The sequence below is a fragment of the Jaculus jaculus genome, chromosome 7 (assembly GCF_020740685.1).
Source record: "Jaculus jaculus isolate mJacJac1 chromosome 7, mJacJac1.mat.Y.cur, whole genome shotgun sequence".
In the NCBI taxonomy this organism is placed as follows: domain Eukaryota; kingdom Metazoa; phylum Chordata; class Mammalia; order Rodentia; family Dipodidae; genus Jaculus; species Jaculus jaculus.
The window spans coordinates 147926791-147939902 of NC_059108.1; the positions used below are offsets into that span (position 1 = coordinate 147926791).

Below are 13112 nucleotides of genomic sequence, written 5' to 3' on the forward strand. Positions count from 1 at the left end.
GTGCCTAGCCCAGGTTCAAAGCTGCCCAAGATACAAAGCCGGGCATGGTGGCACGCGCCTTTAATTGCAGCATTCGGGAGGCAGATGTAGGAGGATAGCAGTGAGTTGGAGGTCACCTTGAGAATACATAGTAGATTCCAGGTCAGCCTGGGCCAGAGTGAGACCCTACCTCGGAAAAAAAAAAAAAAAAAAAAGTTACCCAAGTGTGGTGCCTCCCAGCAACTGGAAGGCAGAGGCAGAGGTCAGCCTGGGGGGGTGGGGAGGGGACAAACAAAAAACCAAAGGTGCACAATTCTGTAATGGCCCAAGGGAGGCCTCAGTGACCCAAATCCCAGAGCCACCCCCTCACCACGATCTTAGTACAGCCGCCTTAGTACCGGATCATAGGCTGAGGTGGGAGCCAGGCTGCAGTGACACACAGTTTAAACCCCTTGTTTCTGGTCCGAGTGTTTCCAGAAACCTTTTCCCCATGTGCTGATTACAGTCCTCCTTCCTACCTCTTGGGGAGCAAGGGTTTCTGCCCTCAGCTTGGAGTGATGAGTGAGGGTGGTGGGTACTCACCATTTCCCAACTCTGCCCATTTGTTCACCCAGCTGATTTGCTTCCCTCAGGTAGAGCAGAGAACAAGGCCGATGCAGATGCTCAAGGTCTGGTGCTGTGGTCCATCCCGCAGGACCACACGGCTCCCAAGTGCAAGTAAAAGAGAAGCTGCCACCAGAATGTGCTCTTTCCTAGTGGGGCACGCCCACAGTTGGGGGTCTGGGTAGTGCTGCTGGGGCCACCCCAGCCCCAGTTGGGGAGTTAGGGCTCACCTGTCTCCAGGCTGTTACCTTTCCAATTGTGATACAAGTAGGTGGGGCATTTCTAGAGTGCCACATGTGGAGAGGATACAGGTGACACCCAGTGGAGCGCTTGGGGGCAGCATGGAAAAGCCTAGGTGCTCTTGGGTCTGCGCTTGACCTTGGAGACAACCACGGTGCCTTCCCCAGGTGTCCTCAGTACTTCCAGGGCTGCTTCTGTTCATTTCCTCCCTGTCCTCCCCTCAGCATACCCTTGGGGTTAGCAGGGCAATGCCCCTCCATGCTAATCAGTTCCTTTTGGGTTTTGGTTTTTCGAGGTAGGGTCTCTCTTAGCCTAGGCTAACCTGGAATTCACTATACAGTCTCTTATGTGGGTCCTGGGGAATTGAACCTTGGGTCCTTAGGCTTTGCAGGCGAATGCCTTAATTGCTAAGCCATCTCTCCAGCCCCTCCTAATCAACTCTTGGAAACTTTCTGGAATTCACTCTGTAGCTCACGCTGGCCTTGAACTCATGGAGATCCTCCTACCTTAGCCTCCTGAGTGCTGGGATTAAAGGCATACACCACACCTGGTGCTGGACTCTTTTTATCCCCCCCCCCCCAGAGGTAGGGTCTCACTCTAGCCCAGGCTTACCTGGAATTCTCCCTTTTTTGTGTGTGGGGGTGCTATTTGAGGCAGGGAGTCACTCTAGCCCAGGCTGACCTGGAATTCACTATGGAGTTTCAGGGTGGCCTTGAACTCATGACAATCCTCCTACCTCTGCCTCCCGAGTGCTGGGATTAAAGGTGTGCACCACCATGCCCAATTTAAATATTCTTTATTTATTATTAATTTTTTCGAGGTAGGGTCTCACTCTGGTCCAGACCTGGAATTAACTATGTAGTCTCAGGGTGGCCTCGAACTCTCCTCTGCCTCCTGAGTGCAGGGATTAAAGGCATGCACCACACCTGGCTTAAAAGATTTTATTTTTTAAGGCAGGGCCTTTCTTTTTCAAAAATATATTTGAAGAACAAGAACAGGAACACCAGGGCCTCTAGCCACTGAAAACAAACTACAGATGCATGCACCACCCTGTGCACCTGACTTATGTGGGTACTAGGAAGCCAAACATGTGTCCTTAGATTTTGCAGGCAAGCACATTAACTGCCAAGCCAGCCTAACCCTGTAAACTTTTAAAAGTTAATTTATTATCTTTTTATTAATAACTTCCATGATTGTAAACAATATCTCATGGTAACTCCCTCCCTCCCCCCCATGTAAAAAAATTGTTTTTAAATGAAGTAGATATAGAGAATGTGTGCGCCAAGGCCTTCAGCCATTGCAAACAAACTAGACTCATGCGCCACCTTGTGCATCTGGCTTACGTGGGTTTTGGGGAACTGAACCTGGGTCCTTAGACTTTGCAGGCAAGTGCCTTACCTGCTAAGCCATCTCTCCAGCTTCCCCTTTAAAAATTTTACTTGCATGTATGTGTATATGGGTATTCGCAGTCCTCTTGTTGCTGCAAATAAACACCAGACTTATAAATTTGATTCATGCACCACCTTGTGTATGTGGCTTTACATGGGTCCTTTAGCTTTGCAAGGACCTTAGCTGCTAAGCCATGTCTCCAGTCCAGGTATGCCATATTTTGTCCTGCTTGCATGGGTAGCTTGGGAACTGAACCTGGGCTGCAGGCTTTGCAAGCATCTTTAAGCCATCTTCCCAACCCCATTTCTTAAGCTTTTTTTTTTTTTTTTTTTTTTTTGGTTTTCAAGGTAGAGTTTCACTTTAGCCCAGACTGACCTGGAATTCACTTTGTAGTCCCAGGGTGGCCTCGAACTCATGGCGATCCTCCTACCTCTGCCTGAGTGCTGAGATTAAAGGCACATGCACCACCATTATTTCTTTTCCTATTCTCTTTTCTCATCCCTGATTTTCTTCCCTCTACCTTCCTCTCTTTATTTGGCAGCTGGGTGTGGTGGTACAGGACTTTAATTCCAGCATTCAGGAGGCAGAGGTAAGAGGATTGCTGAGAGTTCAAGGCCACCCTGAGACTACATAGTGCATTATTCCAGGTCAGTCTGAGGTAAAGCGAGACCCTACCAAAGAGAGAGAGAGAAGCAGAGAATGGATGCACCAGGGCCTCCAGCCATTGTGAACAAACTCCAGATGTACACGGCACCTTGTGGATCTGGGTTCAGCAGTCCTGAGGAATCAAAGTAGCTTTCCTTCTACATTCAACGAGTCTGATTTGGCTGCGCTCTGGAGTGCCCACCGCTCCCCAGTGAAGAAAACAACTCCCTTCTGCCAAGCCCTCAGAGCTCTTCAAAGACACTGGGACGTCAGGACGGGAAGGTCACACTGCCTACCTGCACCACGAACACGAGGGCCAGCAGCAGGGCCACTGTGACCGTGGTGGGGTGGCACAGCGACATAAGCCCTTGTCAGAGACAGAACAGCTGGCAGTGCTCCGGGAGGAGCTGCAGCTGGGTCTCGTACTTTGACAAAGAGCGCGACTCCCATCAGGCCTCAGGGATGGAGCACCGGGATGTTTGTGTGCCGGTGCAGTGCCGGGTCTTCATTCACAGGCACTGCGGCCACTGTGACCAAGGTGCTGAGGGCTGGGGCGCAGCTGGCGGGAGGCTGACCTTGGGGACTACCTGGCAACCACACACTGTGCCCCTGCCCACAGCGAAGGCAGGAGCCTGCACCATCAGACACTTCTGGATGAGGCCCAAGAACTCCTGAGCAGGACTGCAGCTGAGACAGACAGGAGGCAGGAGCCGGTCATGCTTACTTAGTGTTTTATTTCATAAAATAAGCCATGCTGTCAGCCCTCTGCAAACACACACTTTAATCTTTACAACGTCTATTGTCTCCAACCTTCAGCACCATCCATTTCCTCCGAACGCAAACCAACTGCTTCCTTTCTACAAGTCCTTCCAAGCCTTCCAAACGCTTCAGGATGAATAAATGTTAAATACTGAATTTTACTAGTACAGAAAGGAGACGCTAGGGAAGTTCAGTTTTACTCTGTGCACAAGACTGCAACACCACGCTCATAGAAGCTCCGAGGATCTTCCTTTGTGGCAATTTCAAAGTCCACAGTGAAGATAAGGTCTGCCCGGGTGAAGTTCAGGTAGACAGGTAAGGTCACCTGTGAGAGAGGGGTGCTTACTGTTGACTCGCTCCAGGCATGGAAAGCTCACGCTTTCCTTAGTTACCATGGGGTGTGTGGCAGAGTCCCGGGGGGCAAGGGAAACGGCCACTTACCACATTAGCCTTTTTCTCAGCATTCGTCTGCTTGAGCCAGCGCAGCTGTGTTAGTGGAAGAACTGTGGAGATGGCGTTGGACAGTGATAACTTGTTATTATTGCACGTGGCGCCTTGAAGTTTCAGACCTGTGAGGACAAAGTAGAGACCCTGCCTAAAAGGGAGACACAGCGACCCAACCTTGCTTACAGGGCTCTATACAGCCAAACCGGGCAGCACTGCATGGCTGTCTGAGTACTGACAGGCCAGCTTACCCGTGACCCCGAAGCTGCAGGCATCCAGGGTGGCATTCTGTGAGGTGGTAACGTTGACTTCCAGGCAGAGCTCCTCCAGGGACCAGCTGTTGGCCTGGGCCACATACTGTCTAGTGGCAGTGATGTAGGCCTCGGGCACAAACAAGCCACCCAGGCACACGTGGATGTTCTGTGGAAAATCAGCCCAGGGGAGGGAGATTGGGTCAGAAGACCTGCCTGAGGCTTCAGTCAAGCCTGGGGCAAGAGTTGCCGACGCGAGTTTTAGGATGAGCTGGCCTACCTTTAGCTCTTTGGCACCACCAGACGCAGCTGCCAGTGAGATGTTCTGCAGCTGTTTGATCCGCTCGCTGAAGTCAGACACCCACTGGATGACGGTCATGCCAGCAGGCACCGTGTAGTGGGACCAGCTCCGCGGCAAGATCCCTGCAGCAGGGCACAGAAGCCCCAGGGCTGTCAGCTCTGACAGCTCTCCTGGGGCTGAAGGGGGCAGAACCAGTTCTCCTACTGCTGACGAGACCACAGCCCCTATCCCAGGCAGGCCTGCAGGGTGGTTTCCACGGTAGGAGTGGCATGGGGGTAATTTGGACCACACTGAAGCTTAAGTGAGCCACAACTGGAGTTCACACTAGTGACACACTGTTCCTGGTGGTTTGGGTCTTGACTCCAAGGGGAAAAGCTGAGGCCCCAATCCACTGTGTGTTCCCTTCACTGTGTGAAGATATTAGTCAGAGCTCAGGGAACCAGCCCCAAGGGACATGCAGGCAAGCAATCAGACCCTTGCTATGGCAGTCTGGCCATGGACCTACCCCGTGTTTAGAAAGCCCACTGTCAGGCACCCTGAGAGAAGGGGGTCTGCTGTGCACACAAGGGAGACTGGAAGGACATGGCTATGGCCAGGCTGGATGGTGGCCCTGTGCACTGTCCGTACCTTTCACCAGCTCGTTGATGAGTGTGCGCAGGTAGTTGGTCTGCTTCTTCTTGCCCTCACACACCTGGACAACATCAGCAAGGTCCTGGCGCACGTCTTGCAGTAACTTTGCTCCCATCTTCACTTCTCTTTCAAAGAATCTGAACAAAGGATCCTAAAGTTGTTCAAAGACAAGAGAAGGCCAGAGTTCAGATGACTAAAGATGGAGTTCCATCTCCAGCTGACATTCTGTCAAAGAGACTCATCCACAACCTGCCACCAGCTTCACTGGAGCCCAATCTTAAAGCAGAACTTGTGAGGACTGAGCCAGAGACCTGGTATAGTTCCCACCTGGCCAACAGCTCCTGATGGAAGGAGGCTAGCTCTACTTGTTTGGGCGTTTTTTGCCTAGGTATTGGATGATGGCCCATCCTAGAATATTCTGAGCCTATCTAAAAGGACCATTTCCTTTGCTCAAAGCTGGGGGCTGGCTGTGTCTACAGACATCATGAACCAATCCTCCAGTGGCTGAGCTTGCTCAGGACTCCTCAGCCCCCAGCCATCTACCTTGATGTTTTCCACTGTGCGCTTGAGCGGACTCAGCGTCTGCGGGATGAGGTGCAGCCAGTTGGAAGCCGTGGTGTGCAGTGTCCGCATCCAGGCTGGACGCCCGTCGGACGTGGAGTCCGTCCTGGTCTTCTTCTCGGTCTCTGCGTAGGCCAGGTCGTCCTCGTCCTCCAGCATCTGCATCTTCAGCATCTTACTGATCATGTCCACGCCTGAACCACACGCAACCAGCAGCAGGTGTGGGTGGGGAGGCAAGGGTCACAAAGGAAGGAAGACTTGATGGCTTAGTTATTAAGGTGCTTCTCTGCAAAGCTTAAGGACCCATGTTCAACTCCCCAGATCCCACGTAAGCCAGAAGCACAAGGTGGCGCAGCACCTGCAGTTCCATTACAGTGGCTGGAAGCCCTGGTGCACCAATTCTCTCACTCTTAAAAAAAAAGGAAACTGTACTGAGGCTCCTCCCAGCCCTACCCAGTCCAAGGGTGGGAAGGAGGCCATCTACTGGCTATGTGAACTCAGAGCTGGCTGCTGTGGCATCCTTCTGGTATCTGTCTACCCATGACTGTGGCTGGGATTCTGTCCATGCCAAGCCACAATTCCTCAAATGCCCATGGCCTGGCTGTGACTGAAGGCACCTCAGTGCCTGTCCTGTCCTCAGCCATGAAGGGTGAAGGCCAAGCTGTTTCTGCTGGGCAGTACTGCCTCTTAGAAACTGGACTTGTACTGATCCACCTGCCTGTGCTTCCCACTAGTATTGTAAGCCTGAGTGTCACCAAAGCCCAGCTGAACAGAAAACTCAGCCCTTATCTGTATAACCATTAAGTCAGGAGTCAGGATTACAGGCCAACTACAGAGAAAACAGGTGGGGAGGAGGCAGCCTGAGGTGACAGCCCTGCCCAGCAGGCTGGGGGGGGGGGGGCGGCGGCGGGGAGTATTCCACAGCACAGCACAGCAGCTCAGTTACGCACCCTGGGTAGTGAGAAGGACCCTCTCCGCATTGTTGGGCAGGCCCAGCCATGAGGGTGTTTGGGTGTCGGGCAGCAGCTCCACCCACTGTACAAACTCCTCTCTCCTGGAAAAGCAGGACATTTGGAACTGGAGTTAGGGGCAGTGCTGAGGTACCAGGTACGTCCACGCCATGATCACTTCTGCCCTGGGAGGCAGCCGCACCTGATACCATCGGGCATTTGGATATCCTTGTGTCCGTCCACCTTGCACGCCAGCTTGAACTCACTATCGAAACTCCGGGTTGTGAAGAGCCGCTCCAAGAAGGAGTTGAGCAGACGCTGGTCGAACTCATTGTCGACGCGCCCGCCGTAAATGGACTGTGCCATCAAGGTCTTCAGAGCGGACCATGGGATCTTATCTGGTGAGATGTTCTGCCTGCCCTGGGGTGCGGAGAAGACAGGTCACACCCCTCCCAAAGGGGCCATTTGTCTGTCTCTCACATCCAACAGGCACTCTCTTCTGTCTGGCATGTTTTAGTTGGTACAACGTGACCGCTCCATCCCCAAACCTGATGCACCTCCTTCCTATGTTTTCTGCTGATGTGCACTGGGGTCTTTGGTGTGGCAAAGTCTACTTGCCTTGGCCGTGTCATCAAGCCATGTGTCCACAGTATCACAGGCTGATCGCAGATCCGATTCTCCAAATTCGTATTTCTTTGACCAACCCAGAGGTGCATAGCGCAGGCGCTCTTGGATGATGGCATGGAACCAGGCCAGCAGGAAATACAAGCGGGCACGCTCGTTGGGAGACTAGTGAGGAAAGTGACCAAGAACAAACCATCAGAGCACAGCACGGACACCACTTCAGAAGCGAATACCTGCACCAGCAAAGCCCAAAGGAGCAGTCGCTGGGGGAACGGTATGTTTCTACCCACCAGGAGGACCCAATGACACTGGGAATGATCTAGAAAATGATATAGAAGGCAAGCTTTCTAAAAATGTGTACTAGGGCTGGAGAGATGGCTTAGCGGTTAAGTGCTTGCCTGTGAAGCCTAAGGACCCTGGTTCGAGGCTCGGTTCCCCAGGTCCCACGTTAGCCAGATGCACAAGGGGGTGCACGCGCCTGGAGTTCGTTTGCAGAGGCTGGAAGCCCTGGCACGCCCATTCTCTCTCTCTCCCTCTATCTGTCTTTCTCTCTGTGTCTGTCGCTCTCAAATAAATAAATAAAAAAATATTAAAAAAAAATAAAGTTAAAAATGTGTACTAGCTGGGCATGATGGCACACACCTTTAATCCCAGCACTTGGGAGGCAGAAGGAGGAGGATTGCTGAGTTTAAGGCCAACCTGGGACTACAAAGAGAGTTCTAGCTTGGTCTAGAGTGAGACCCTACCTTGAAAAAAATAAAATAAAATAAAATAAAAACACCTTCCATGGCTCATTGTGGAAGAGGTAGTGGAAAGAATGTAAGAGCCAAAGGAAGGGTAGGACTCCTTACAAAGTGCTCCTCCTGACACAAAACGGCCTGGAAATCCATGATCTCATAGTACCTGACAGTACCTACACAAGACCATCGTAAGAGGAAGAAAAGATCATAACATCAAAATAAAAGAGAGACTGATTGAGAGGGGGAGGGGATCTGATGGAGAATGGAGCTTCAAAGGGGAAAGTGGGGGGGTAGGGAGGGCATTACCATGGGATATTGTTTACAATTATGGAAGCTGTCAATTAAAAAAAAAGTGGACTAGGAAATGGTAATCACGGAACAAAATAAAAATAAAAATAGTGCTTATGATCATAAAATAGAACAAATGGACACAGGCCTTGCCACAGCCCCTCCTGTCGACTACGAGCAGCAGCCGTCACAAGGCCCCAGGAGCTCTGAGCAGCTCCACTGCATGGGGAGGGGGCTCATCTACTACCCATTCTGGGACACGATTCTGGGTCCCACCTTCACTGGGGGTGAGCCAACTCACTCAGGATTTACCACACCCTGAAGCCCAATATGATGGCGTTTACGGCCTCCTCCACCTGAGCACAGGAAGGAAATTCTGCCTGCAGCTGACACATAAGCTAAAGGTGTGATGCCCTAGGGTGACAATGCTGGGAAGCAGAGGCCTGAGTTTTCCGGCAAAAGAGTCTCCAGGAGGTGTGATCTTTACCTTGCAGATTCGAGAGACTGGGATGCTGCTGAAGGTCCTCAGCATGTTGGCCTTCACGCCCGGGGGTGGCTCGAACACGAAGATGCGACCCGCACGCAGCAGGTTCACAGGCACCTAAGAGAGACGGCAGCTCCCGTGACCTTTTTTTTTTTTCTTTTTTTCCTGAGGTAGGCTCTCTCACTCTCTCTCGCCCAGGCCGACCTGGAATTCACTATGGAGTCTCAGGGTGGCCTTGAACTCACGGTGATCCTCCTACCTCTGCTTCCCGAGTGCTGGGATGAAAGGCGTGCGCCACCACTCCTAGCTCCTGTGACCTTTCTGAGGTTTGTTCATGGTATTTGGCACTGGCTGGTCTGGCACTTGCTATAGCCCAGGCTGGCTTTGAACTCATGGAAATTCTCCTGCCTCTGCCTCCCACGGACTGGGATTACAGGTGTGTGCCACCAAGCTTACATGGCTTACACAGAAAGCTCACACCAGCACCCAGAGGCCCACAGCCTCCGCTCACCTTGGGGTTGATCTCCATGGTGAGGAAGAGTCGGAAGCAGGCGTGCGGCTGCAGGGAGTGCAGCTTCTTCTCCAGCTGCATCAGCCAGCCCGGGGCCAGGTGCACGTTCTTCAGCATCACCCACCTACAGACATGAGACGGACAGGGCACGGCGTGACGCGAGGGCTGCGCCGAAATTCCCGGGGCCCAGGCTTTTCAAGCCAACCCAATCAGGCCTACCTGCCCGACTTCACAGCAGTGTTGATCGCCTTATCTGCTTGGTTAAAGCCTTCCGCGGAGCCTGGGACGAGGAAACAGTGTAAGCAATGGCAGCCCTGAAGTTCAAGGCTACCAAGCCCATGAAACTGGCAGGCAAACTTACCGATGGCAATTGAAGTGATCTGTGTGTTCTGCTCAGCTGCAAGGTCCTCGACATGCCCACTGGCATCATAACCAGGCACAGAGCACATGAGGACAGGTGTGTTTGGCTTCACCTGCAAGTGAGGAGGACAAGTGAGGAGGACGCAGACTCAGTCTGAAGCCAGTGAGGAGCTATCAAGAGAAAGGAGCGCCTGGACGGGAGGGAGGTCTGCAGCGGGTGAGCTTTGAGGGAGACTAAGGCCAGAACGCAGAACAGAACAGAAGGCAGGCTGCCACCAGCTGCGGGTGGGAAGGCAGACATGGCATCCGGGGTGACAGGGTGGAGGCAAGCAGTATCACATTACCTCTGTGCCCACGATGTGAGTGAGGTCAAGTGGCTGCTCCATGATGGACATGAAGGACTCCCCGAGGTTGGTGGAAACAAACATGTGGGCCATGGCCAGCAAGCGGTCAGGCCGGAAAGCCTGAATCAGGAGCAGGCGGTGGATGGCCTGCCCGATGGGAGCTGAAATGAGACACCCACCTGTGTGGACTGCTTGCTAAGCATGCAGCGCCTCAGTACCCCGGCCCACAAGTCTTCTCTTGAGCCCAAGAAGAACCTGTCCCTAGCTCCCTATAGCCACCATGGACACCCAGGAGCAAGATCTTACCACCTAGGTGTAATCTGACGATAAGGCATTATATAGTACTTTTTCTGAGGCACAGTCTTGCTATGTGGCCCAGGGTGGCCTTAAACTCTTGATCTGTCTGCCTCTGTTCCTTAATGTTGATTCCAACAGGAGTGTGCTGCCTCACCTGGCTCACTGTTGATCCTTACATCACTCTAATACCTGTTGGCTGCAGAACACAGATTTGAGAACCTAACTGTGGTTCCAGCACTCCCCTCTGGGAGTGCATCCATGCTGTTGCCTCATCCTCACTTTCTGGCAAGTAGAGGACCACCTCTTTTTTTTAATTTAAATTTTTATTAAAAAATTATTTTTATTTATTAGAGAGGGAGAGAAAGAGAAAGAGGCAGATATATATATAGAGAGAAAATGTGTGTACCAAGGCCTCTAACTGCTGCAAATGAACTTGGTGCATGTACCTTGTGCATCTGGCTTACATGGGTCCTAGAGAATTGAACCTGGGTCCTTTGGCTTTGCAGGCAAGTACCCTAACCGCTAAGCAATCTCTCCAGCTGGTCCTCCCCCCCTCCCCAACCCCGCCAAAGGCATAGGGTCTCTCTCTAGTCCAGGCTGACCTGGAATTCACTATGTAGTCTCAGGGTGGCCTCAAACTCACTGCAATCCTCCTACCTCTGCTGCCTCCCAGTGCTGGGATTAAAGGCATGTACCACCACGCCTGCCTTTTTTTCTTTTTCTTTTTTTGACAGTCTTACTATGTCACCTAAGCTGGTCTGGAACTGGTAACCTTCCTACCAGTGCTACCTGAAGAAGTGGGATTACAAGTGTGTAATCCCATGCCTGACTGAAATTTTGACACAAATATTTTTCTTGGGAGTCAGTGACTTTCTGGCCTGGAACCATACTATCTCCTTTAGCTTCAGTCCCATGAAGAACAGCAGGGACTGAACGTAATGAGACTCACTTGCAGGTGTGTCCTCATTCCAGAGGTACGGCACAGTCTGCTCTGGGGAGCTGCTGTCCAGCCAGATGCCAAATTGCTATGAAGAAAACAGAGAATGTCAGCACCAAAAAAGAGACCATCTTTTTGTTTGTTTGGTGTGTGGTACTGGGAGGCAGCCCAGGGTCTTGCTCGTCTTCTGAATTATCCTTGAGCTCGACAGATCAGTCATGGGGTGAACTCCGAGGCAAACGTATCAGTGGTCTGACATAGGACAAACAATGGCCTGGGTTTCATACACGTGCAGTGAAGTTCTTTGTTGCTAACATCATAGGAAAAGGGTGGCATTTCTCACTGAAACATTCAAAAGGACAGTTACCTCATCTGCCTGAACCTTGGCGATCAGATCTTTAAATGCTGGCAGGCAGCTCAACCTCACAACTGCTTCTGCCTGCTCCACAGTCAGACCCTGGATTTTGGGGGTGGAGCCAGCACTCAGCACGATCTCCTTCCCTCTCAAGAAGTGCTGGAACTCAGCATCATAGGCGGGCTCCCTGCAAAGGGCGAGACAGGTCAGGCAGGTCTCTCTATACGACTGACAACTAAAATCAGAGTGAGGATTTAAAGCCACAGGACAAGAGAACACATTTTGGCACAGAATGCTAGAGGGCAACCAGAAAGTAGGCAGCGCAGCTGGCCTCACCCTATCGTGCCTTTCAGCTTGATCCTCGCCAGCAGCATGGCGAAAGTGATGTGGTCCTGATGCAGCATGCCTCTCGCCACTCGGTTAAATGCCACCTAGGGGCAAGAAAGGAAACACTGATGATCTGGAAGAAGCACTTCTCACTTCTGTAATGGCCCCTTGCCAGCCAGCTGTGCCTTTTGCTCTCTACCTGGAAAAGGTCCTTGGTTATGATGGAGAGGCGCTGGGTATGATCGGTGATCCCCTTCAGGTTTGGGTTCTCGTACAGGACGTTGTGGTAGATGTCAAGGAAGAACTGGAGCGAGTACTGGTACAAGAAGTGTATCTGGAAGGAAGCAGGGCAGGGCTATCACGTCACCTGTCTTGTACCCTGGCAACAGCAAGTGCCACGGCCTCTCTCTCACCTGCTTCAGGGACTCCATGGTGAAGTAGATACTGCTGCAGGCAGTGGACAGTGGCAGGTACTGCTGGGACACTGTCTCCACCTCCTGCATGACGATGTCGGTCTCCTCCACCTTCCTGGTGACCTCGGCAGCCTCCCGCTTTAGGTTCTCCAGGGTGGTTATGATTGTGTCATCATCCAGAATGCGCCCTTTCACCTCATTCAGAGCTTGCAGCAGAGACTTCTCGAGCTGCCGTAAGCGCAGCTGAAACTCTCCTGAAGTGACCAGGACAGGCAGTTGGTTACAACACGTGACACTTCAGAAGGCAGGCACTCTCCAAGCAAGTACTGAACCACTGAGCCACCTCCCCAGTCCCAGACAGGCATTCTGAAGTGTCACCATGAGCCTGGTCACCCTCACGGCCCTTTATAGTTCAGCCTCCTACCTGCACCCACCACATGGAAGCTGCTCAAAGTCATATACCTTGAAGTTTAAGAAGGTCGGAACGCTTCTCGTCCACGTCGGGCCTTTCTGCTTTAAGCACTTCATTGAGACACTGGCTCTGTAAACTGCTGCGGGTGACTGTGAAGTTCACAAAAGTAACCCGGGAACAGAGATCTGGTGGGAACTCAACCTGCCAAAACAGATGACAGAGCAGGCGGGTTGGTTAATCTTGCTGTCAGGCCAAACACCGTCTTGTG

General features: G+C 52.0%; 1 protein-coding gene across 1 annotated transcript in view; it reads right to left on the bottom strand.

Moving 5' to 3' along the window:
* Positions 1-3573: 3573 nt before the first annotated feature.
* Dync1h1 (dynein cytoplasmic 1 heavy chain 1) overlaps positions 3574-13112 on the bottom strand; it is a 75876-nt gene continuing 66337 nt past the window's right edge. The window contains exons 59-78 of the mRNA XM_045153897.1: positions 12895-13045; positions 12433-12686; positions 12219-12353; positions 12029-12123; positions 11705-11879; positions 11350-11425; positions 10104-10264; positions 9761-9872; positions 9619-9679; positions 9400-9523; positions 8892-9005; positions 7371-7541; positions 6955-7172; positions 6753-6856; positions 5785-5996; positions 5239-5392; positions 4591-4733; positions 4311-4479; positions 4057-4184; positions 3574-3940 (exon numbers count right to left, since the gene is read on the bottom strand). Of these exons, the coding sequence (XP_045009832.1) occupies positions 3812-3940; positions 4057-4184; positions 4311-4479; positions 4591-4733; positions 5239-5392; positions 5785-5996; positions 6753-6856; positions 6955-7172; positions 7371-7541; positions 8892-9005; positions 9400-9523; positions 9619-9679; positions 9761-9872; positions 10104-10264; positions 11350-11425; positions 11705-11879; positions 12029-12123; positions 12219-12353; positions 12433-12686; positions 12895-13045 (2886 nt within the window). The 3' untranslated portion in view covers positions 3574-3811. The remainder of the gene's footprint in view (positions 3941-4056; positions 4185-4310; positions 4480-4590; positions 4734-5238; positions 5393-5784; positions 5997-6752; positions 6857-6954; positions 7173-7370; positions 7542-8891; positions 9006-9399; positions 9524-9618; positions 9680-9760; positions 9873-10103; positions 10265-11349; positions 11426-11704; positions 11880-12028; positions 12124-12218; positions 12354-12432; positions 12687-12894; positions 13046-13112) is intronic.